The sequence below is a fragment of the Aspergillus glaucus genome, assembly GCF_001890805.1.
Source record: "Aspergillus glaucus CBS 516.65 unplaced genomic scaffold ASPGLscaffold_27, whole genome shotgun sequence".
NCBI classification, from domain to species: Eukaryota; Fungi; Ascomycota; class Eurotiomycetes; order Eurotiales; family Aspergillaceae; genus Aspergillus; species Aspergillus glaucus.
The window spans coordinates 81,036-104,180 of record NW_019170479.1 but is presented as its reverse complement, the minus strand read 5'-3'; the positions used below and the strand labels follow the sequence as shown (position 1 = coordinate 104,180).

The 23,145-nt window shown below is 49.0% G+C and overlaps 12 protein-coding genes across 12 annotated transcripts; 8 read left to right on the top strand and 4 right to left on the bottom strand.

Annotated features, from left to right (window-relative positions):
* Positions 1-109: 109 nt before the first annotated feature.
* ASPGLDRAFT_29426 (uncharacterized protein) lies at positions 110-668 on the top strand (the record flags this gene model as incomplete). The annotated part of the gene is made up of 2 exons (XM_022543852.1): positions 110-196; positions 249-668. The coding sequence occupies 2 exons, from the start codon at positions 110-112 to the stop codon at positions 666-668; spliced, it is 507 nt and encodes a 168-aa protein (XP_022396571.1).
* An 838-nt stretch (positions 669-1,506) lies between these two features.
* On the top strand, positions 1,507-2,528 carry ASPGLDRAFT_52102 (uncharacterized protein). Its single transcript, XM_022547672.1, has 2 exons — positions 1,507-1,958; positions 2,005-2,528. Exons 1-2 carry the CDS (start codon positions 1,640-1,642, stop codon positions 2,067-2,069), a joined length of 384 nt encoding a protein of 127 aa, XP_022396570.1. The 5' UTR covers positions 1,507-1,639; the 3' UTR covers positions 2,070-2,528.
* Positions 2,307-4,430, bottom strand: ASPGLDRAFT_29425 (ankyrin repeat domain-containing protein; the record flags this gene model as incomplete). Its single annotated transcript, XM_022543851.1, has 4 exons — positions 2,307-2,464; positions 2,607-3,115; positions 3,553-3,999; positions 4,069-4,430. 4 exons carry the CDS (start codon positions 4,428-4,430, stop codon positions 2,307-2,309), a joined length of 1,476 nt encoding a protein of 491 aa, XP_022396569.1.
* Positions 4,431-4,754: 324 nt separating this feature from the next.
* Positions 4,755-5,450, top strand: ASPGLDRAFT_52101 (uncharacterized protein). The gene has a single exon (XM_022547671.1). The coding sequence runs from the start codon at positions 4,785-4,787 to the stop codon at positions 5,289-5,291; it is 507 nt and encodes a 168-aa protein (XP_022396568.1). The 5' UTR covers positions 4,755-4,784; the 3' UTR covers positions 5,292-5,450.
* Positions 5,451-6,456: 1,006 nt separating this feature from the next.
* ASPGLDRAFT_158093 (putative beta-galactosidase) lies at positions 6,457-9,615 on the bottom strand (the record flags this gene model as incomplete). The annotated part of the gene is made up of 2 exons (XM_022542406.1): positions 6,457-8,017; positions 8,069-9,615. 2 exons carry the CDS (start codon positions 9,613-9,615, stop codon positions 6,544-6,546), a joined length of 3,021 nt encoding a protein of 1,006 aa, XP_022396567.1. The 3' UTR covers positions 6,457-6,543.
* Positions 9,616-9,861: 246 nt separating this feature from the next.
* ASPGLDRAFT_918376 (uncharacterized protein) lies at positions 9,862-10,318 on the bottom strand. Its single transcript, XM_022550509.1, has one exon. The coding sequence runs from the start codon at positions 10,265-10,267 to the stop codon at positions 9,932-9,934; it is 336 nt and encodes a 111-aa protein (XP_022396566.1). The 5' UTR covers positions 10,268-10,318; the 3' UTR covers positions 9,862-9,931.
* A 1,074-nt stretch (positions 10,319-11,392) lies between these two features.
* On the bottom strand, positions 11,393-12,485 carry ASPGLDRAFT_918370 (ankyrin repeat domain-containing protein). The gene is made up of 2 exons (XM_022550508.1): positions 11,855-12,485; positions 11,393-11,780 (listed from the first exon to the last, which is right to left on the bottom strand). Exons 1-2 carry the CDS (start codon positions 12,068-12,070, stop codon positions 11,430-11,432), a joined length of 567 nt encoding a protein of 188 aa, XP_022396565.1. The 5' UTR covers positions 12,071-12,485; the 3' UTR covers positions 11,393-11,429.
* A 91-nt stretch (positions 12,486-12,576) lies between these two features.
* On the top strand, positions 12,577-13,313 carry ASPGLDRAFT_61414 (uncharacterized protein; the record flags this gene model as incomplete). Its single annotated transcript, XM_022548472.1, has 2 exons — positions 12,577-13,213; positions 13,263-13,313. Exons 1-2 carry the CDS (start codon positions 12,602-12,604, stop codon positions 13,311-13,313), a joined length of 663 nt encoding a protein of 220 aa, XP_022396564.1. The 5' UTR covers positions 12,577-12,601.
* An 859-nt stretch (positions 13,314-14,172) lies between these two features.
* ASPGLDRAFT_77302 (glycerophosphocholine acyltransferase) lies at positions 14,173-16,401 on the top strand. Its single transcript, XM_022549889.1, has 3 exons — positions 14,173-14,275; positions 14,480-15,382; positions 15,439-16,401. The coding sequence occupies exons 2-3, from the start codon at positions 14,541-14,543 to the stop codon at positions 16,169-16,171; spliced, it is 1,575 nt and encodes a 524-aa protein (XP_022396563.1). The 5' UTR covers positions 14,173-14,275; positions 14,480-14,540; the 3' UTR covers positions 16,172-16,401.
* Positions 16,402-16,790: 389 nt separating this feature from the next.
* ASPGLDRAFT_135925 (MRS7 family protein) lies at positions 16,791-18,572 on the top strand (the record flags this gene model as incomplete). Its single annotated transcript, XM_022541421.1, has 3 exons — positions 16,791-16,857; positions 16,985-17,484; positions 17,538-18,572. 3 exons carry the CDS (start codon positions 16,791-16,793, stop codon positions 18,570-18,572), a joined length of 1,602 nt encoding a protein of 533 aa, XP_022396562.1.
* Positions 18,573-19,164: 592 nt separating this feature from the next.
* Positions 19,165-20,538, top strand: ASPGLDRAFT_39447 (NUDIX hydrolase; the record flags this gene model as incomplete). Its single annotated transcript, XM_022545085.1, has 5 exons — positions 19,165-19,191; positions 19,366-19,522; positions 19,572-19,598; positions 19,655-20,068; positions 20,189-20,538. The coding sequence occupies 5 exons, from the start codon at positions 19,165-19,167 to the stop codon at positions 20,536-20,538; spliced, it is 975 nt and encodes a 324-aa protein (XP_022396561.1).
* A 760-nt stretch (positions 20,539-21,298) lies between these two features.
* On the top strand, positions 21,299-23,126 carry ASPGLDRAFT_52092 (uncharacterized protein). The gene has a single exon (XM_022547670.1). It carries the CDS (start codon positions 21,456-21,458, stop codon positions 23,073-23,075), a length of 1,620 nt encoding a protein of 539 aa, XP_022396560.1. The 5' UTR covers positions 21,299-21,455; the 3' UTR covers positions 23,076-23,126.
* Positions 23,127-23,145: the final 19 nt, after the last annotated feature.

Sequence of the window (23,145 nt, the reverse complement as noted above, 5' to 3'; positions counted from 1 at the left end):
AAAGCTATAAAGCAGAGCTTCTTTCCCGCTGAGAACAAACTATCTCAATCATCAAGCTCTGCACTCAATCCAACATTAATCAATCTCTTTGCTAAAGAAATCACTCAAAATGCATTTTTTCAATGTCATCCTCCCTCTTGCTCTCCTTGCAAGTCCCATCTTTGCAACGCCCGTTGATCTCGAAGCTCGTGCAGGTGTAAGTCATCCAATCCCTACCAATTGAAATGAACCACAATTAACCCACCCAGGAAACCGTCCGTTGCACAGCAACCGACACCACAAAGGCCAAGCACACTTCCAAAACCTGGACTGTCAGCGTCGATGAAGCCAAAAAACTTGTCCAAAAGGCCGGCGTCAAAGGCGCTGACAAGACTGGATACCCGCACGCATACAGAAACGGGGAAAAGCTTGAATGGGACCCTGCTGCCTGCAAGAAGACCAATATCGATTTGCTGGAATACCCTGTCTTCTGGCAGGGCACGAAGCAGATCAAATCTGACACGAAGATTAATGGCCAAGCGCACACGCCTATCCGTGTTGTGTACGCAAATGCTGGGGGCACTCCTGTCTACTGTGGCATTATGGTCCATACGCAGGTCAAGCAGAAGCCTGATATGGACAAGAAGCAGTCTTGGGAAGGTGATGAGGGGTTCAGCAAATGTACCTAGAGAAGGGTGTTGTGACGAGTTTATATCTGGGTTAGTGGTTTTCAATCTGGTCTTGTTATAGGTTTCTTTGGCGTTTCATTATGTTATAGCTCTCAATATTTATTTACGTTTTATATTCAAGCTTGTCCCTATGATATTAGAATATTGTTCAAATCATAGGGCTTCTGTTAAAAAGGTGATGGTCACCTTATCATGACCTTGTTATGTTAAGAATGAAAAGTGACAATTACAAAGTCAAAAAACTGGCTAGCATGGAAACTGATAGCTAAGCATTTTGGCCCGCAACTGAGAGCCTACTTAGGGATTTTTTCCTTCCTTATGACTAGTTTCTCATTGTGGTTTAGTGCCAACCACCTGCCTTGTCTGGCTCGCCACTTTACTATATATCTTGGATTAACTAGTTACTATTTTCTATTATTCTATATTATTTCTAGTTGTGCTTTCAAAACCTGAAAAATGACATCCCAAGCGATCCCCGAAGCCCCTCGCAGCCTGCCGGGAAAACCGGTGCGGGGATCTTGAAACCCTGGTCAATGCCCACAGCAACAATGAGGAATACTCAGCCCCTTTTAACAAAATGCTGCGTGGAGCAGCCCTCCATGACTCTGCCAATGTGGTTGCCTACTGTGTGGAACAAAATGCTTGCCATGGGTGAGTGAAGCTGTTGTATATTTTTCTGCTACTACTCCATCCACTTTACCCCTTTAGGCTAGACTGTATTTCCTCTTAGAGATCATCCGAGGTCCTCTCTTCTCTTCATTCTTCTTCTTCTTCTTCCAGAATATCACATATTCCTTGCTATTCATCATCTTCTCCATCTCTCATAAACCCTAGGTAAGCTGTTTAAGATAGTAGCGCAGGACAATACTTCTCTGTTGGGGATCTGATTTCTTCCGGCCTCTCAAGTCTCAACTTTCCCCCTCAAAGTCAACCCATTCAACTCCACAGCCCAATTCTGCCTGAATCCCATCATGTCTGACTTTTGGGAAGCATTTTTCGACTCGCTTCCGCCCTCTCCCGAATGGGCCCCCTTCTGGGGCAGTCTGTTCGAAGGTGCACTGTCAGCCTCCCTCATATGGCTCACAGCCCTGATCATTTCCACGAAACCTTCTGCCTTTGAATTGATCTGTCATTCATTGGTCCATGTGTGTTTATTCGTCTTTGCGGTTTTATTTGGCTTCCAAGATGGTTGGCCGATGCTAGCTGTGACCGAACTTTTTGGTCGGACAATTGTCGTTTTGTCGTTTCTGGTGGCTATCTATACTGTTTATGATAAACAGGGTCGATCTTGTATGTTGTCCGATTTTATTAAAAGATCTCTGCTAATTTATTATAGGGAACAGGGCTCGCACTGATAGACTTGAGGATTTATCACAGAAGGACAGGAAAGAAACTCTCTGAAAAGGGTGCATTCTATCAATTCGCACTTGTATCTTCAGTGATCCCAAACTCTCCAAGTACTCTCACAACACGCTCATTTCCAGCAGACTTTGCGCAGTACAAGGCACATTCTCCTTTATCGGAACGACCAGGCACCTGATGTATACCTCTCTCTATGAAAACCCGAACAACGTCTGCTTCTCCATACTCCGCTGCCCTTTCCAGAAACCTTGAAACAACAGAATGAACGCTAACTCCCTAATCTAGGAGCAACTTCACGGTCTGGGCGAATCCATTCAAGATTGCCATATAAAGTGGTTGATCGGGTCCGCCATTAATATTGGCCCCGTTTTGCTGTAACAGTAAAATCGTTTGGCTATGACCGTTGAAAGTGGCAAGTCTTAATGGCGTACAAACTGTAAGATCATAATACTCGTTATTGTCAATTGATCTGCGCTCCCCTGTCCAGCAGTGGGGGAATGGTTTCTGTTTTACCATAAAATGAGGCACGTCGAAGTGCACGGTTCCAGAGCTTTTGAAGTGACCTCTCTGACATACTGCTGTAATCAGCACTTGCAGTAAGGATTTCTAAAATCTCAGCATCTCCTCCCTCAGCTGCAAAGATAATTGCCCTCCGATAGCTATAAGTTGATCGTGAAATGCGAAATTCTGGTCGTAAAAGAAGTTGCAATATCTCTTTATGGCCCTTCTGGGCTGCCGCTTCAACAGTAGTATTAGCCACATGGGATATTCCAGAAAACTGTTGCTCCAAGAGATTCCTTGTCGTATCGTCTTTCCACTGCCTGCAGGTCCCTTCAGTTTGGGAGTAGCTCCCGCCCTCAACATCAGCTCCTTTGTTAAGCAGGAGCCGGAAAATATCCAAATGGCCTTTCAAGGCAGCGTTTCGCAATGACTGGCCAAAGATGTTACTTCTCGCATTCGCATCCACGCCCTGTACAAGGAGTTGCTCAACCAGTGAGATATTTCCCAGGTAGGCTGCTACAGATAAAATGTGCTTTGGTGCGTCACTTGCCTGGCCAGCTCCGTATCGCATTGACTGGTCAAATCTATATCTATCAAGCTGCCTAATGTAGGTCGTCTCGACGGGGTGGCTCGACTTCACGGGTGCTTTGTTCCCTCGGTATTTGGACCAACCCAGGGGCCGTAAAGTCATTAACTACACGTGAAACGGATGATTTCCTTTTTCTTTCCTCCTCTCTCCAGATTCAAGTGGCTCTCGCTGCATCTTCCGGGCCTGGGAAGCTGGAGAGTGGCTTCCACCTTGAACAAGAGGGGGGGAGAAATCCAGGCAACCGTAATTATCAGAGTATGAGCCTTCTACTGTTGTTTTGGTCAGAATATTGAAACTACTAACTACAAGAAAACTGCTACAAGATAATCTTCTACCAGCCTGCTCTAAAGGATTTCTGAGCAAAGGAATTATTGTATATAATCGTCAGCTATGGTCAGCTATTGTCAGCTACGAAAGTTTGTAGCCATTTACTTAGTGCCATCCAATTTCTTGGACAATGCCTCCTTAATCTCATCCATCCCCTCTCTCATCCCCTCTGTCATTTTGTCTAGGTTGTAAATGGGATAGCCCATTTCATTCCTCCGCGAATTGACAAGCTCATGTCTGTATCTCTTGTGATCGATATACTCCTCTGTAGCCAAGTCTAAATCCTCATTTAGCCGCTCTAGATCCTCCTCGGATGAAGGTACTGCATCTTTTATCTTGAATATTGGGTCTGCAAGCTCTTGTTGATATTGGTTCATCTCCTTGTCATCAAGCGAGAAGTGGTATCCCATGCAATGGGGGCACGCAATCTTGAGTGAACAGCAACCAAAGTGTTCTGGATATCGCATACTGACACCACCACACCCGGGACAGATAATGGGGTCTCCAAAACATTCAGGGCACTCGTCACCAAAGTAGTATTGAAGAACATCTCTGCAGTGTCCACAATATTGGAGATTAGAACGGATACCAAAGGGCGTGAGTAAGGGTAGCAAAACTCACTGTCCATGCGGATGCACGAACACTTTTATCTCTGTATCAGTGGGCTTATACTGTTGGAGAAAGAAGTCCAGGTTGGTCTCTTGGTAGTTACTAGGGTCGTCGTCGTCATCTTTGTTTTTGTCTTTGTCTTCACCCTTCTTCGACTCGTCCTCTTCCCAGTAGTTTATAACCGGTCCATCCAATGTCCAGTATCCTTCTTCTATTGGAATGTGCCAGGGGATAATCTTCGCCGTGACTGAGGACGCGGCTGAAGTAGCCTCGCTGCCAGTGGACTTGACGAGGAGCATTTCTGCTTTACCAGGAGCCCAGACCATGATGAGGTCTCCTGGCTCGACGGCCTCCTCCAGGGTATAGGGTGTCATTTTCTGGCTCTTTTAGCTTTGATGATAAATATGGTAAATGTAGAGATAGTAGAAGAAAGGAAGGGAAGGTTAGGCCGCTATACTATTATATCACTATTCGAAGCACTCTATGTGATAATCTCCTATCAATTTTATCTAATGCGCATGATCGTTCTATTCAAGGATATACAGTAGAATGATAATCCTGCAGCCCAATCGCACAAGCAAACAAACTGTACAAAGTACATAAATACCAAGCGGGGTTGTCAATATATCTCGTCTTTTCCATTTCTCCGTCAAATTCCCTCCTCGTCTTGTTCAACTTCACGATTATTGACAGCTATTGCTGGTTATAAGTCGAAAAGATTTATCAGCATGGCATTGGAGCTACTGGAACTCACACTTCCGGCCCCTATGAACGTCGAAGGTGAAATAAGCGTCCACTATTCTTATCTCGGCGACTCGCATCTCACGGAACCATCCTCGGAAGTCGATGAAAGAATCAACAATTTGAGACAAGAATTGGACAGGATCCTTGGAGAGCATGGGATACCAGTAACTTCTGTTGATGGGCACGTCGTGACAGGGCCTCCAACTGGCGATGAACCACACTACCATGTACACGTTTCGCTACGCGATGCGATTCCATTTTCCAAGGCTCTCGATCAAATGAGAAATTCGACTGAAGTACTGTTTGAAAATTACCAGATCGATCTTTATGGGGGAAGGATTCGTTTACAGATCTCCTTCCGGCCGGTTATTTTTCCTACTTCCCAATTCATCCCACTTAAGAGCGCCAAAGGGCACGAGAAACAATTATCGGCGTGCTGGCGGAAAGACTACCGACAAAGTGATATCTTACTAAGGTACTCGTTTTCGTGAGCGATCATGGTAGCTCGTGTGAGCTGTTGGAGCAAATGTAAATATGCTGTCTTATGCGGATCGATCGCGAGTCGAGCTTCTAATCAACGCTTGGAGAGGATCGGAAGTTGTACAGTAATTAGACTATGAGCATTCTATGGTATCAAGCATCTTTGGATTTGTATCTTCTACAAAACTTCTCATCACACTGATCTAATCAATCTAATGAACCATTGCCGGTTGTAGTCTTGAAGCTGAATTACGAGCCCTATAAAATGGGTGCTAAGCGGCCACTGATTTGGCCCATCACCGTAGCAGATGTTACTATCAGCTATGCCAGTGATCTTTTCCAACTTTGAACTTGTAGATCGGGGTTGCGTTCAGGCCTGGAATGTGTCAGTGATGGAATGGATTGAAAGAGATGATGAGAAACAGTTTCATTCACCCCTCTTTTTAGTTTTTTTCCCTCTCTGCATTCATGGTCTTTAGCTCGTAGTCCAAGTGTGATATCTCTGCTGACCGTGATTGTCCAACAATCTGCTGTGTTCGGCAAATGAGCTGAATACCTAGATAGCGCCCAGTCGGTGATGCATTCGAGATTTTTTCTTTACCTCTATGGTGTGCGGCTCCTTGTTGCATGATAAAGAAAAGAGAAACAAGCACTTCATGAGACTACTGGAGCTTCTAGAGATGGAAAGAAGGGATGGAGTAATTATGGTCGATGGTAGGTAATGGTTGAGAGGTTGTTTGAGCGGCAAAGAACGGAGGCCAATGATATATAAAGTCACACAATAGGAAGATACGATGATTATAACAGTAGTGTGCTCGGGAAGCTTGGGAACACGCCGTCATTTACCATTTTCACAGAGGATGATTGTGGACTATTTGTGATGGATCATAATGAGAACGCGGTAAGTCTCTTTTCGCCATTCCAGTCCAGATTTGACCAAGAAGAAGATATTGTGCTGACCTGAAAGATGTTACGGGAAAGATCATTCTCGGTCGATGGTTTGGTCGAAATCCGAGAACGACATTGATCAATCAAAACAGGCAGCCGATACAGACACGCCTCATTTACTCATGCCACATCCACCTTTCCCGAATAAGAGACATTCTCGCGTGTTATAGACAGTCTCCAGATCATCTGACCGGGTTGGGCAGTCCATCTACGCGGTGGCCAGGCTTTGGGCTGGGCAATTTGATGTCACATGAATCTTTCTACCTATTTATAGATTATATACAGAGAGAACCAATGTCCGCTTTCGCTCTTATACTAGGCAAGGCTCAGCTCGAACGTAAAGTCAAACGGCTCCGTTTTGCACTTGTACTTCTCAAACGGCCTGGGTCCCACACTCGCCGATCCTAGCCCGTGGTTGTCGTAGTCCAGATTGAGCACTGTCATATCCAGCGGCTGAAGCTCGTGCGGGTGCTTGGCGTCATCCAGGTCGAACGGCATATAACGTCCTGCCGTGAAACTGAATGGCGCGCTCTCGCCCACGCGACGCACGTCGAGCGTCAGGGCGCCGTTGGAGGCCTGCAACCACCGCAGGTCCTCGCGGTTCCCGTTCTCCTGCGGATAATCGTAGTGCGTGTACAGTTCGTGGACCGCAGCCTCGTATCGACCAATGCGGCACGCCTGCTTCGAGTCCTTATAGTTCTCCCCTGGACCGCGCCCGAACCACCTCATCTCGTTGAACTCTTCCGGCATGATGGTCAAAAGTCCGATACGGGGCACGACAGATGGTTTGTTCTTGCCAACGAACTCTCCGCTAGCCTGAACGCGCAACAATGCCTCTTCCGCGGCAATGGTGTATATCAGGTCTGCCTCCACCCCCCACTCAAGCACATTGGGCGCAACGCGAACCTTGAAATGGATAACAACCTCGTTATCCGACGTCTTCCAGGTCACATCCCGCACCTGCGTGTGCATCGTACCAACCTTGGTCTCCTCCCACTCCGCCATGTCGCCCTCGCTCGACTCGTCGTTTTGGGTCATGGCCCGGTAGAAGTACAGCTCGGGGCCCCGCTGGAACAGGTTTACGCCATCGACTTCCCAGGTGACATTTCCCTGCAACAGGTCGAAGCCCAAGGTCGATTTGCCGTTCCTGACCCTGAGCTTGGCTCGATCCTGCTGCACTTCCAGCCCTGCGACATCGCGAGCCACGGCGTGGATGGAGCGCTTTGCAGGAGCACCTATCAGGTGCAGCTGGTCCCAGGCAACAACATGGCCCTTTTCTGCCCACACCGTATCTTCCTTCAGCCGGAACTCCACGGTGAGCCACGCCTCCTGTGAGAGGGTTCCCTTATCCAATGGCAAGTCCACTGTGCGGTTCTCCCCGGCGGGAATGTGGGGGAGCTCCAACCTCTGGGCCTCTGTGGTCTCGCCGTCCCGAACAATGTGCCACGAGGCATCCAGTCCACCAAGGTCGACGAAGTCGTAATGGTTGGTAACAATCATCTGCTTCGTGTCCTCAGTCAAGGCCATGGAGACAGGCTGAATAAGTTTCGCGTACTCCAGGAGACTGGGCATAGGAGTATGGTCCGAGAGTGTCAGGCCGTCCATGACGAAGTCCGCGTCATTGGGCTCGTCACCAAAGTCACCACCATATGCATAGTATTCGAGGTCACCCTCCTTCTTTAACAGCCCATGGTTGCTCCACTCCCAGACGAGTCCTCCTTGGGAGAGTGGCTCTGACCGAAACAGCTCAATATATTCTTCTAATCCTCCAGGCCCGTTACCCATGGCGCTTGAGTACCGTCAGCGGGTCGCTCGTCAAAGAGAGTAATGGAGTACTTACTGTGCAAACTCGCACAAAATGAGAGGCTTATCTTTGTGGCTCTCCATGTGCTCCCGCATTTCTTCAGGCGAGGAATACATGTGGCTGTAGATGTCGGCCGACTCCGCTTCCCGGTCCTGTTCGTAGTGGATGATTCGCGTCGAATCTCTCTGTTTTATCCATTGGTACATGGCCGCCTGGTTCTGGCCGTAGAAGCACTCATTTCCGAGCGACCAGATGATGACTGAGGCATGGTTCTTGTAGCGCTCCACGAGCTGCTTGGCCCGGTCCAGGTACGCATCAGTCCACTCAGGATTATCGGACGTCCATGAAGCGGCTTGCTCTTCAGTGTCTTCGAGATTACCAAAGCCATGGCACTCCAAGTCCGCTTCGGCAATAACGTAGAAGCCCAGCTCATCGGCGACATCGAAGAATGCCGGATGAGGGGGCTGATGGGCGGTCCGAATCGTGTTGATGTTGGAGCGCTTCATATGAATCAAGTCCGCGCGCATCGCCTCGTATGGGACTGTCCGACCAGAGAGATGGTTGTGCTCGTGGCGGTTCACGCCATAGATAATGACCGGCTTTCCGTTGACATGAAAGTTCGAGCCGCTCATCTCGATGCGGCGGAACCCAACCTTTTGACTGATAGTGCGGCCATTAAACTCGATCAAGATGGTATACAGGCTCGGTATCTCGGCGGACCAGAGTTGGAAGTCATCACCTTCGACTTTCTTTGAGTAGCGATCAGACGAAGACCCGGACCACCTGTCAAGAACCTCGCCGCTGGGCGACAGAACCTTGATGCTCATGTCTCGATCTTCACCCTGGATAGTGACATTTGCTCGTAGTGTGCCACTTTTATAGCCGTCGTCAACCTCGGGGACGACGTGGAAATCTGAAATCGAGGCACGAGGGAATGGGATCAGGTAAACATCCCGGAAGATCCCCGACAGCCACCATTGATCCTGGTCCTCGATGTAGGAGCCGTCGGACCACTGGTAGACGCGGGTCGCGAGTGTGTTTGTCTTTTCCGACGAGAGATAATCCGTAATGTCAAATTCGCTGGGGTTGCGGCTGCCTTGGCTGTAGCCGACCTCCTCGCCGTTCACCCAGACATGGAACGCGCTATCCACACCCTCGTACCGCAGACGAATCTGCTGGCCGTCCCAGTTGGCGGGCACCTCAAACTCACGCCAATACGAGCCCGTGGGGTTCACGTACGAGACGTTTGGCGGGGTGACGGGAAAGGGGTAGTCAATGTTGGTATACTGCGGGCGCCCGTAGCCCTGCATCTGCCAGACGCCCGGCACTTCAATATTATCCCAGTCAGTGACATTGGCCCTCTCCCAGATTGGGGCTTCAAAGGGCGATGCATCGTAGTGGAACTTCCAGGTCCCGTTGAGACTGTGAAAAAAGCTCTTCTCGCGATTGAACGTGAGGGCGGCATCCTCATCCGCGAAAGAGTAGAAGTGTGCGCGGGGGGGCAAGATGTTGCGATGGAGAACGTGGAGGTTGGACCAGTCGGGGAGAAGGCCCGGCCAGGACATGGCTGCCAGTGATGCCATGGTTGCTACTCACGGAGGTTTTCATGTTACATCCTGCAGTGCCACCACGGTCTTTTATACCACTGGTGAGCGGAGATACTCCGGCGGCTCCCCGCGCCAAGAGGACATTTTTGTTGCTGCCAGTCGCGCCAAGCACTTCCTTCCTGTGTCCGTCCTATCGTACAGACAAGATTGAGTGAAGTGGGGATCTCGAGGCCCCGGCTCCCACTATGTCTAGACGGAGCGTCTTGTCGTATTTTGCCAAGATGTCCGATGTTGGGCTGGGGGAGATGATAGGGCTTTCCCCGTAACGTGGAAATCTTCTTTACCCCATGCGCTATGCCGATTGTCGGGCCTTTTGGCACCGACATTTAACCGCTTGGATGCAACCTTCTATTATTCTGAATAATGCTCCTGTCGAGGTTGTTCGCAGTGGTCTGTAGCTCCATGTGTGAGGGTATCTATTGCTAGAGAACATCAACATCACCTTTTTGATACAGAATGGTTGCACGAAGTCATGAATTAATCGAAAACCCCATTCACACCCAACAACAAGAAGTGTGAGCAAGTTGAAGATACTGTACATAGAGCCCAACCACTGTCTCAGACATGCACTGATTGTGGTTCTTAGCAAGACACAAGTCTCAGGTTCATGGATGATGTTATTATACATGGAACGCACCGGTTTTAAGGGAATGGAGCCATTTTAGTGCTATTGTTGGAGCCATTTCATTATTCCAGTCTGAAATAATCTACAAGACGCGAAGGATGAGATGGCGCGGGACTAATCACCTAGTTGCAAGCTGATCGGGTGCTTGTAGATTTTTGCTCGGTAGGTCGACCTATGATGTTCGCTATCTGTGACGGCTTAACGCCGCATCTACGCCAACATCGACAAACATCATCAACATGGTAAAAGATGCTCCCAAGACAATCAAGACAAACACCACACAGCCCCTATAAAACCTCTTCCTGTAGACAGATTTCTCTTCTCCTCCTTTTCTTCCCCAGACTCGATATTCTCGTTGATGGCTACACTAGTTTAGATAGGAATATCACTTCGTCAATATCTACTAATCCGAGAAAATCTTTATATACCACAATCCAGAACTACCTCGTGTCATGGTACCATTTGGTCGTATGGTCTAACTCAGCTGCCAGGACCCGACACCCTGACGCCAACCATGCCGACCACGAGTTAGAGGAAAATGGGAGAAATTGGAGGAAAGGGAGGAATTGGAAAGGAAAGGAGGAACGACCGCCTGACGAGACCTGGATGCCTAACGTTTACCGCCGACACACGACACAACACGACACCACGAATTTGAGCCTATAGAAGTGGCTCCAGGATAGCGAAGGCAGCTACGGCTGCCTATGATAAGTGAGCTGGTTAGACCAACGTCAAAACCGGTACCGGTACCATGACTTTTTTTGTAAATTTCTTTTTTAAATTTACTTCTATTGCTTTTACATACTGTTTTTCTGTTGTTATTTTTCTATCTTTCTCTTCTTTACTTGTTACTTTCTCATGTTTCTTCTATATTCTTCAGTTATCTGCAAATCTGGAATAGCAAGTATCATGCAAGGTGTAGTACGTGATAAAACCCAACTTACACCATTAGCCCTAATAGTTCGTCTGCTACGGGGTATACGGTATCGGTCTCTTTTATCAAATTGGCAACCAAGTCAAGTCAGTGAAATAGTGTAGATAGCAAGAACGGTGACACTGGTATATCAAATCCAGTATCTGTATGATATATCCAACGATAAGCAACGGACCTCCAAAAGCAAACATACTTCACACGTTTTCAAAGATCAAGCTTTCTTAGCATAAATCACACACACACTACCCAAGGAATGGTCCCTCCATGCTCCATCAAAACCGCAATGATCTCCAAGTGATCATTTTCTACTACATATGAAGCTGCACTGTTCTGGGTGTTGTCAAGAGCATTCACATAAGCACCTTCGTATAGCAATAACCATACGATACCCTCATGGCCTTTTCTGGATGCGATTTTTAATGGCGTTTCCCCCTTCTCGTTGCGAGCGTCTGGGTATACGCCGTGAGCAAGCAGAACCTGCATTATAGATACATTGCTGTTTTTCGCAGCGTAGCATATAAGCGGTTCTGGTTGAGGTAGCGGTTCCGGTTGAGGTTGGTTGTCGTGGGACGGGGGCATTGGCTGTGTGCATTTGTTAGCTTTTCTTGAGTGACAATTGGGTTAGTGACTTGCTTTGCGTGATTCGAATAACTCACCATGATATCGAAGAAAAAGGTCTTCTTCTTCCTCTTCTTTTTCTTTTTCTTTTTCTTTTTCTTTCTCTTTCTCTTTCTCTTTTTCCTTGTCTTTTTCAGCTGCTTCTTCTTTTGTTTCTTCTCTTTTCTCCTCATCATGCTCTTCATACTCCGCTGCAGTGTCATCACCAACGAGCGCCTTGTTGACAGTGAAATTCGATGGCTGCCCACAAGCATGAATATTCAGCCCATATGCGATGAACTTCATAAGAGCATCCGCATTACCGTTTTCGACAGCCCGCCATGCGCCCGCGCCCTGTAAGTTACTGACATTCTGCTGGTATAAAACCTCATTTAACAAATCGTACAAGTGCACATTTGTCTGATAAAGAGCGTTGATATCGCATTATTCGAGCTGTTCAGATATGGAAACGATTAGCTCCCGAGGGAGGGCTGCGAGGGCCATAGCGTGTGTGTAGCTTGTGTTTATTGAGGTTGAGATGGGTGTTTTGGAGGTGCCTGGAGCCATGGTGGAAAATATCTGGTTCAACATGGCCTCAACATTCAAGTGCCTCAGGTTGCGGTCTTGGACACAAAGTTGTATACGAGATAGGGCATTTAATGTGGGGTTTATGCTAAGGCTAGATGCGGGCAAGTGGCTGTGCAAATTCAACCTTATTTAAATAACAATAGCACCGCCAGCAAACAATTTTGATTATATCAATTATCATCTCTACATATATCTCCTGTGAACAACACTTTTGCATCATGGCTGGAGTCAATACCTCCGTTTCACAACCCCCATTCCCCATCGCCATCCGACCAGAACACATCGCCACAACAGAAACTAATCTCATCATCGAGCCAAAATGCGATGATCACTCACCAGAAGATTACATCGTCAAAGACAGAGACGGCTCAACCATCTTTGCAGTGGCAGGGAAGAAACACGGCGAGCGGACGGGTCGTGAATTTCGCGATGGCTCAGGGCTGCCTTTATTTGAAATGTACAGGGTAATTGGGATTTCACGACCGTTGAGAGTACGATTACCAAGGTCGGATGGGAAGAAAGATAACCTGGTCGAATTTTCCATGTCGGTGCATTATGGGAAGTTTGACATGATTGTGCAGAATGCTGCTGTGGAGACGGCAAAGCATGAACATGATAAACAAACTACTGTTCATGTGCGCCAGGTGTCTAAGGAGTCTATCTATATATGGGAGATGCTTGTGGGAGACGTGAAGGTGGCCGATATACGGGAGAGTACGGAGAAGAACGATTCGTTGGGGTGTGCTCCTCAAACAAAGACATGGTATCCCAAGCCTCCTAAGAGAAGGGTATTGGATATCAAGGTTGCGGAAGGCTTTGATAGTTCACTGGTAAGTCTGTACCCGTGTACCTGACATATTCGTTGCTCATGGAAACTAGGCGGCACTGACTGCAGTCGTCCAGCTCTACTTGTTGTACAGCGCCGATTGATATGAGTAACATCCAGGCACTCTGTGCTTAGTTGGTCCATAGCGAGTCTCATTGGGCAAGAAAGTAGGCCATGTGGCCTCTTCACTATCAAAATCACCATTGCAGGTGCCATGGCTTGTTATGCGTAGGATCTTGCAACCGAATATGTACTCGGTGCTGTCGATTTGTCGTCTGTTGGTTGTGTTCTAGCTCGCCAACCAGAATAAAACACGTTGCATTGATCCGGGATGCCGTCTAAATCCGGAATAATTCACCGCGGGGGAAACATCGGGAGACGCCTCTCCATCCGGCCATACAGATGGTGAGAGTCTTACCCTCCGGTACAGTGAGGATTATACAACAGGGCTCGCCGGGTCGGAGAATGAGTGGAGGTTTATTGAACCCAAAGATGGCTGTGTTATTGTGAATATGGGCGATTCTCTGCACAAGGCGACGGAGGGGTATTTGAAGAGTTCTGTGCGCCGCGATGGACATCCTACGCCTGGAGGCAAGGAACGGTTAAGTATTTCATATTATTTGCAGCCTATGCAGGACTCTGAATTGTACATGCCATGATTGTTCCTGTTTTGTTAGTGGTTATAGTTGTTGTAGCATCAGTAAGGTACATCTTCAAGTAACTACAGTAGTTAACTATTCCCCACCCTCTTAATGCCTCGTATCGCAGGCACTAAGGCATAACTAATAATTGCCTAACTAATATAATTGGCAAAACCCCGGTCGCGGATCATCCCTGTATTAACCAATCAGGGACACCGATGGAGACACGCATCCCCAACAGTGCAGCCAGCGACCGCCGCACCGCCTTGGATGAGCGCACGTTGTCGACTTGATTGATTCTGGTCGCTCCCCGACAAGCCATGCGTTCTGGGTTTTGAATGAAACTGGAGGATTGTGTTTGACCACCTGCCGTTTGCGATTGGAAACCAAACTTTGTTGGAGATCTTTTGACGGTTCAAAAAAAGGTGCGTGACTTGCGTGACTCTTGGAGGGTGTGCTTGTCGGTTTGGTGGAACAAACAGATAAATGGGCAGGGGGATACCCTTGGTGTCCCCTCGTTCCAGAGGGCTTCTTGCTTCTTCTGATGTCTCTTGTCTTTCTTTTGTGTGAAGAAGAACGGCGATCAATTCTTTGACAATGGGGATGCTGACGTTCAGCCGCTTTCTCAGTCGTCCTTATCCGAACCACCGGGACGGTCCTACGATTTTCTCCTTCCAACAAAAACTAATCATGGAGGACACTGGTTATTTCCAAAGTCGCCAGTCGGAGCCATCGGTGGCTGCGTTGTCCCCGGAGTTGGAGGCAACCGCAATGGACGATGACCCCCTTCTTGATACGGAAGATCTGGCATCTGTGAGCAACAGGTCTATTTCGCCACCTGCCTCGCCCAGACTGTCGCGCAATGCTTCATTCTCGAATGGCAGCAGCTCGTACCAGGAGGACTGGGAAACCTTCCCTCCACTGGACAAGCTTTCGATCTTTGATCTGTTGGATACCTTCTCTTTGCCGCACCGGCTGGAGAAATGGCAGCAGGCCATCGATGCGCAAAGGAAAAGGGTGAACAAACAGCGCGAGAAACTGAAGTCTACTTCGATGAACGCGAAAGACCAAGTGGTCAAAGAATGGAAGAGGCGCGTTCCGACGGCTGATGAACAGCTTGACAAGTACCGCCGTCGCATGAAGGTTAGCGTGGAGCGATTGGGGAAGCAGTGGAACGCGACGGCGACGGTGAGCCTGCGTGAGAAGATTTCGTTTATCGCGGGTGTCCTCAACATCTTCATTAGTGGCTACCTGGTTGGAGCGTATCCGGAATACTTTTACATCTGGTTCAGTGTCCAACTGATTTACTTCATGCCGATTCGATACTACCGGTATCACAAGAAGGGATACCACTATTTCTTGGCGGATCTCTGCTACTTCGTCAATTTGATGTGCATATTGAGTTTCTGGGTGTTCCCACAGTCAAAGCGACTGTTCATCAGCACGTTCTGTTTGGTGTTTGGGAACAACGTGGTTGCAATTGCAATGTGGCGGAACTCGCTTGTCTTCCATAGCATGGACAAGGTCGTGAGGTAGGTTTCCACCACTTGCATTTCAGGGAAATTCAGTTCTAACGGTGCTTTTGCAGTCTCTTTATCCACATCATGCCGCCTGTTTCGCTGCACTGTCTCGTCCACTTGACTTCTGCGGAGACGCTGAAGGAGAGGTTCCCGGCAATCTATGCCATCAAATATAGCGAGCCCGGCTCACCAGAGCACTATTCGCTTGGTGCTATGGTCATCTGGGCTACTGTCCCGTATCTCGTCTGGCAGATAGCCTATCATTTGTTGATCACAGTACGTCGCGCGGAGCAGATTGCTGCAGGTCGGCCGACCAGCTTTACTTGGCTTCGCAAGTCCTATGCAAATGCCTGGATTGGCAAGATCGTTTTGAGCCTTCCTGAATCCCTGCAGTCGGTTGCTTTCATGTTGATCCAGTACTCCTATGCGCTCGTGACCATGCTCCCGTGTCCCCTTTGGTTCTGGTACCGGTGGGCTAGTGCTGGGTTCTTGATGGCGGTGTTCGTCTGGAGTATCCATAATGGCGCAACCTACTATCTCGATGTCTTCGGAAAGCGGTTCCAGAAGGAGCTCGAAGAACTGAAGAAAGACGTCGCACGCTGGCAGTCTTCTCCAGAGGCCTTCAACAGTCCAATCATGACACCATTGGTGCCCGAGAATGGAAATGGACAGGCCACCCCCGCACAGGTTGCGTCTGACAAGACCAACATTGACCGCATTCCTCCCTTGGATGCTGTTGCTGCTTCGACTGGTGCGCAAGAAGTTAATGGCAATGACTCTACGGTGCGCGAGAGGAAGTAAATGATACACGATCTGGTTTTTGCTCAAGCGATATATTCGACTTCAGTCGAACGATGATACCCGGGGCACTTTTCCTGGGTGTCCTCTCTAGTCTTTCCTTCTTTTGTCAATTATGTCAACCTGTCCCTGGTTTCTGCAAGCGTGAACCTGACACGACCTATACTGAATTATGAATTATGCCGTCGCATTGCCCCTTAGTTTTTTTTTTTTTTTTTTTTTTTTTTTTTTTTGTCTTAGTGCATTTGAAGTTCGATTTGGATATGGACTAGCCCTAGCTCTGTTATAACGAATTCATATTGTATAGCCTCTACTCTGTACTCCGTACTGTGAGAATGAAACCGTCAAAATAAGCAGGGCGATCGTAGGCTTCTAGAACGGCGCCATGACCGTCTTCGATATGATTCTTCCGACCGCGAATTCCGCTGGGGATCACGTGATTTAGAAGCCTCGTGCAGTCCCGGAGAAGACGATGACATTACGACACCTCACCCAAATTTATGCGTTTGCAGAATTGTTGTTCATGAAAATCTGCTTATTATAATCGCTCCCCATATTTTTGTTTTATTTTCCCTCTGTTTCAGCTCGCCTTTTCGTGCAGCCCATCTCCAGGACTTCCGTTATGTCCGTCGCCCTGAGGTCGAGTAGACTGGTCCGCAGCCATGCTGTATTACGGCCGAATCTGGCGTGTGGGTGTCCCCGGGGTTGCTTGGCCCATAATCTATTTATCATCGAAATGCGGTTTCTTGGCGCTTTTTCCAATCCTTTTTACATTATGTTGGTCAATGGCTAATTGTTCGATTTCATGAAAAACAGCCCGCACCCGTCTCTCCAGCAGTGCATTGGGTGCCGCATCGACTGCAAACCTCCGATTCAACGCCCGCGGCCTCCCCTCGCATGTCACAGCCCTAGCTCTCTTAGTCCCCCAGACTCGCGGATACGCTACCGAGCACTCGACATCCAATTCTAGATCGTCGGAGTCATTCCCGCCCCCTGGGTTCAACGCGGAACAGGCCAAGAAGCCGGTTCAGAAGGAGTCGCAGACGAAGGACGTGCAGAAGGCGGATAAGACAACTACTGCGCCTGCGAAGAATGGCGACGCTAAGGAGTCGGAGATTGTGAAGGCCGGAGACGTGGATAAGAAGGCGTCGGAGAAGAAGGACCAGAAGAAGTTGACGATCGGGCAGAAAATTAAGAAGGAGGTTCAGCATTATTGGGATGGAACGAAGCTGCTGGGTACGGAGGTTAGGATTAGCTCGCGGTTGGCGTTGAAGATGGCGCGGGGATATGAGTTGACTCGGAGAGAGCACCGTCAGGTTGGTTTGATTGAATTGGTTTTTGGCATTCGGTTCCGGCTAACGGGTTGCAGCTCCAAAGAACAACGAATGACTTGGGTCGGTTGGTCCCGTTCTCGATGTTCATTATTATCCCCTTTGCGGAATTGCTTCTGCCCATCGCTCTGAAGTTGTTCCCCAACATGCTTCCCAGCACCTACGAGGGTGCGAAGGTGCGCGAGACCAAGGCGCTTAGTCTCAGCTCGACGCGGAAGGAGGTTTCTAGTTTCTTGAAGAACACATTGAAGGAGACCGGTCTCCCCGTGACTGCGACGACACTCAGAAACGAGGAGTTTGCCGACTTTTTCAGGAAGATTCGGTCCACCGGAGAGTCTCCGTCGACTCAGGATGTCATCAAGGTCTGCAAGATCTTCAAGGATGACTTGACGCTGGACAACCTGTCTCGTCCCCAGCTTGTTGGCATTTGCAAGTACATGAACTTGAACTCGTTCGGTACTGACGCCATGCTCCGCTACAACATTCGCCACCGTATGCGCCAGATCAAGCGTGACGACCGTGCAATCTTCTACGAGGGCGTTGAGTCGCTGTCCGTTCCCGAATTGCAGATGGCTTCTGCTTCCCGTGGTATCCGCACCCACGGCGTCTCCCCCGCTCGCCTCCGCGACGACATGTCGATGTGGCTGGACCTCCGTCTCAAGCAGGGCGTTCCCTCTACCCTTCTCGTTCTGAGCAACGCATACGTGTACGCGCAGGGCGGCAAGGAGGCCGAGATGTCTTCGCAGATCGAGGCCCTGCAGTCCGTCCTCTCGAGTATCCCCGAGGAGCTGTACCACGAGATCGAGCTCGAGGTGCACAACGCCGAAGGTGCCGCCACCAACAAGCAGCGTCTGGAAGTCATCAAGGAGCAGGAAGAGCTCATTGAGGAGGAAAACGAGCAGAACAGCGAGAGCGAGGAGAAGGGTGTTGCTGCGCCCAAGGATACAGAGGACATTGATGACAAGGAAGATAGTTCAACGCAGAGCGCTGAGGCCACGGAGGCTGCCAATGAGGGTCAACAGGCGGATCTCAACTCGCAAACCCAGGCAAAGGAACAGCAGAAGAGCTCTTAAGTTAACCTTTTTCTGTTGGGATTGTGGTATAAATGTCTTGTATTTTTCTTGAATTTGTCTTCTCATGAATTGTCTTTTTACTTGTCTCCTTCTTTTCTCATCTCCTTGTGTTATTGCTTCGTGTTGATACATAGACTCTTTTTGCTTGTTGCTGTCGGGCCCTTTTGGTGATGATCTCTTGTTTATATATATTTTCATGGGCTTTCTCCTGTCATGTACGTGAATTATAGACGTTGGTTTTCTAAGAAATAGCTGTATAATAGGCATTGATTGTTTTGAAGTAGTGGCAGAACAAACATAGGCGTACATAACCTCCGCTCCGCTCCCAACCTCGGCAACCCAACCCAGTATATACCGATGACATATTAGCACTCCACCAACAGGACGATCAAGAATAGCTGCACCGGGGTAATAATAATCTAACATCGGCAATTACACTCTCGGATCGTCGATTGCTATGAAGAACTGGTCGCTTCGCCAGCTTATCGCGACCATCGATCGGAGCTTCATCTCTCACTTACCCCCCAGCAGATCACCCTTCCGAGCACCTTCATCACCAGCAACAGCAATACCGAAGAAACAATATAGCACAATGCCACGACTGAACCCAAGGTCTCAGGTACGCCCTACTTATTTATGATTGATCCTTTATTTCTTAAACTTTTGATTGTTTAATCGAACATGTGTTATTGTCATATTGTTATGTTTCACTACCCATCGCATAAGATTACCATGTCTCATATACATCCGTCATTTTACTCTGTCTCTGTAGGAAAATTGCTGACGCAAGCAGGCTGCGATTGATCGATTGCGGTCTTACAAACCCCCGACGACAAATTATGATCTGTTGCCGTTAACCAGGCGAGCGGCGGTTTTATTGCTGCTGTATGCAGATGCGAAGGGGGATTTGAGGATTGTCTTGACTATTCGGGCGAAGACGTTGAGTTCGTGTATGTGTCAGTTTACTATACATGGTGATTATAGGCTAATGTGTTTTAGATGCCGGACACGCTGCTCTACCAGGTGGTATGTACTCCGTACGAGCAATCACCATGTACACGAACATAAGTTGAACAAAACAGGCCGCGCAGACGCACTAGAAGAAACCCCCCTCCAAACCTCCCGCCGCGAAGCGCGTGAAGAAATCGGCCTCCCAGAAACAAACGCCTCCATCCCTTCCCCGTTTACCGTCGAGCATCTCTGCGAGTTACCGGCGAATCTCGCCTGGACGGAGCTGGTGGTACGCCCTTGTGTGGCGCTACTGCACTCCTACGACGAAAAGACGGGTGTCAATGAGGATCCAGAGGTGTCGTTGATTCCCAGATTGGATGCCCGGGAGGTTGCGGCGGTGTTTACGGCGCCATTTCATAATTTCCTAAAACAGGAAGATGAGTTTTTGCCTAGTTCTGATGGGGAAGCTGTAGAGGCTGGCAGCGCAAGTCCCGGGGAGTGGTATTCGGGGGCGTGGACGGAGTGGCATCAATCTAATTGGAGGAGTAAGTTTGTCATTTGTCATTTGTGTTTCCACATGACAAGTTGTAATGGTTCTGCCTTTGTGGCTTTTCACCTTATTCTCAATCCATACCATACCTCCGGTCCGGCTAACACTAACCCAGTGCACCAGTTCTTTGTCCCCGTGCGGGACAAATCCGTCACCAAACCCAAACCGCGCAACCAAACACCCACGCAAAAGCACGCAGTCGACAAACTTTCGCAGGACGAACACGAGCGCGAAAAGGCGGGTCAGTCGACCACGCGATTCAGGGTTCATGGAATGACGGCCCGGATGCTCGTGGATGCGGCGCGGGTGGCGTATGCTGAGGAACCGGAGTTTGAGCATAATAGCGATTTCGGGGATGAGGAGATGATCACGAGATTGATGCGGATGGGGAGGTTGAGTGCTGTGAGGAAGAAGGGGGATAAGTTGACGAGGGAGGATATGCAGCGGGCGGCGAAGCTGAGTTAGTATTCTTTCATTGCTGTCTAGGCTATGGGCATATAGTTACTTTTTACGGGTGTATACGAATGATAGCGGAAGATCAGATCACCGCTAGCTATCTACATAGTCCAGTTCAGTATCAGGGTACACAGAGTACACTCCGGAGTGTCTGCATGTCGCATACATATACGTGATCCTAGCAACGCCATCGCGGCGATTTTTCCATCTACATACAATGCTCCGGTCCGGGGCGTCTGATCCCATGTGGAGGCGCCAGTTGGATTGCACATGCGGTGCTATGTCGAGTGCAGGGATACCAGACAATTGCCGGAAGGGGAATCTGTAGGTGAACCAAGATGTCTATATGTCTATCGGAGAATACATCCACCAGTAACTACCAGTAACTACTAATATTCAAGAACTGAATGTTCTGAATCCTTCGACAGATTATCATCAATAGAGTCCCGGCTGGAAATAATAAAGAACTCCTTGCGTATCCCCATGCAACTCTTTGCTGATCGTCTAGAATTCCTTTTTCCGCGCTTTTCGTTTTCTTTGTCGAGACTTCTTCCTTCTTTGATTGCAATTTTTCATTTATTTTTTCTTTGTTCTATCTCCTTTTCCTATTTTCGTCTTAATTTTTTCTAAACATGCACTCATCCGTGCAGTTGTCTTTGTCCCGGCTGGTTCTGGCGCTTTGAAGAACTGCCCCAAACGGTGCCAGAAACCATCCCACGCAAGGCTTGTGTCTCTCTCTCTCTCTCTCTTTCTGCTCGGAGCCTTGAAGGGAGGGGAGGGTATAAGCCGTTTTTGTATATATACAAACCCTCTCTTCCTTCATTCTGTGAACCATCGTTGTTCGTTTGTCTTTCGCCAGTGTCGGATACATACAGCGTATATTCTAAACGGTCCGGTACCGACACTACCCCTCCAATCAAGAAGAAATGCTCGCAGTACCCTACACCCACACCCACGTCTACAGACCAGCACCACCCATGAAACCATCCCAATCCCTTGAAGGCCTAGAACAAGTCATCCCACCCACGTCACCGTTAGTACTTTCTTCACCGTTATCTCTCACCGGCCGGCCCTACTATCTCCAACTCGACAAGCCGCTACCTGAGAAACCGCTCCCCAACACACCACCCCCCATGGGCTACTCGGATTCAATGTCGTGGAGTAACAGCAACGAGACTAGTACGCTGGATAGTGGGTCAAGATACTCGGGGCGGGAGTCGTCACGGTATTCATCGGATAGTTATCCGATTTTCGTCAAGACGGGGAGTGAGTATGGTGTTGAGCGGCCGTATTCGGGTGCCAGTGGGGATGTTGGGAAGGGCGAGTTATTGTCGCCGACTGTCCCTGCTCCGCTTGTGACGAGGCATAGTCAGGGTCCGTTGGAGGCGTTTCTGGCTAATGATAACGAGGAGAATGATGTATTGGGGGATCTGGAGGATCTGGAGGCATGGAATGACGAGGATGACTATAACGATCACCATCTTGACGCACGGTGGTCTCAGATCCGTCATACGGCCACGGACTTCACGCAAGCTCGCAATGATAACAGCCATTACTTCCGAGAGAAGAAGTGGGATTTCTTCCCCGAGTTGGCTCCTGTGGCGGGCATGTCGAAGAGACCCTATTGTCAGGCTGTCGAGGCTAAGAAACGGAATACATCTGCGTTTGACTTCCGGCGGACGCGCGCAAATACATTCACCGGGGCGCCGGCGCTGGCGAGCAATGTTCGTGATTCTATTCGGTCTGTTGTGCAGAAGACGATGAAGTCGTCGCTGGAGAAGGAGAAGGAGAAGCGGAGACGACAGCCAAGGCCTTCGACGGCGAAGAGAGCGGCTACTAGTATGAGTGATTTCTCTGATAGCACCACTAGCAGCAACAGCAAGAGCAAGCAGCAGCCTGAGCGCAGCGACTACCTATACGCCATCCAAAAGCCGCAGCCGCCTTACGAGGAAAACGTCTCCATCGCCACCCGGCTCAGATCGCTGTCCATGTCCACCAGATCCAGCGGTGCCATGGGTAGCCCACGGTCCACCCCCCCACATCACGGCCCGGCATACCCCAAGCAACTCGCCGTGCCCTTATCGCCGTATCAAAAATTTGGTACTGCCATCTTCGACAAACCATCCACCCCATCCACCCCAAGCACACCCGCAAGCACAAGCACCCAACCCCACAATAACAACCGCTTCTACCAAACCCAACTCCGAACCCGCAGCTGGTCCCTCTCAAACCCCACAACATCATACACAAGCACGAGTACAACCTCGTACATAACCAACAACAGCTCAACCCCCAATCTCACAGCAACACAATCGTACTCCGAACTACCCACCTCACCACTGTTGCGGTCACAGCTGCAGCGCGGGACGAAAGCGCTGCATGATGGGACGAGTTATATGCGGGATGCGTTGGACGGGGCGAAGAGGAGGATTGTTGATGCGAGGATGGATCGGAGGAGGGCGCAGTTGAAGGCGCAGATTAGGTTGATTGGACCGGTGAATCCGTATACGACGTATGGGAGGGTTGATCCTTGGGATTGTGTTTGATGTGATGGGTCTTATCTGTGCATTTTTATATTATTGGTGTTGTATGCAAGTAGACTGTTTTTTTTTTTTT

Coding starts and splice junctions, on each gene's coding strand:
- ASPGLDRAFT_918370 (XM_022550508.1), bottom strand. CDS start 12,070: ATGCTTGTGGGCAGCCATCGAATTTCACTGTCAACAAGGCGCTCGTTG. Junction 11,781..11,854: donor CCTTTTTCTTCGATATCATG/GTGAGTTATTCG, acceptor AAATGCACACAG/CCAATGCCCCCGTCCCACGA.
- ASPGLDRAFT_52092 (XM_022547670.1), top strand. CDS start 21,456: ATGCTCGCAGTACCCTACACCCACACCCACGTCTACAGACCAGCACCA.
- ASPGLDRAFT_77302 (XM_022549889.1), top strand. CDS start 14,541: ATGGAGGACACTGGTTATTTCCAAAGTCGCCAGTCGGAGCCATCGGTG. Junction 15,383..15,438: donor AGCATGGACAAGGTCGTGAG/GTAGGTTTCCAC, acceptor GTGCTTTTGCAG/TCTCTTTATCCACATCATGC.
- ASPGLDRAFT_52102 (XM_022547672.1), top strand. CDS start 1,640: ATGTCTGACTTTTGGGAAGCATTTTTCGACTCGCTTCCGCCCTCTCCC. Junction 1,959..2,004: donor TGATAAACAGGGTCGATCTT/GTATGTTGTCCG, acceptor AATTTATTATAG/GGAACAGGGCTCGCACTGAT.
- ASPGLDRAFT_52101 (XM_022547671.1), top strand. CDS start 4,785: ATGGCATTGGAGCTACTGGAACTCACACTTCCGGCCCCTATGAACGTC.
- ASPGLDRAFT_918376 (XM_022550509.1), bottom strand. CDS start 10,267: ATGTATAATAACATCATCCATGAACCTGAGACTTGTGTCTTGCTAAGA.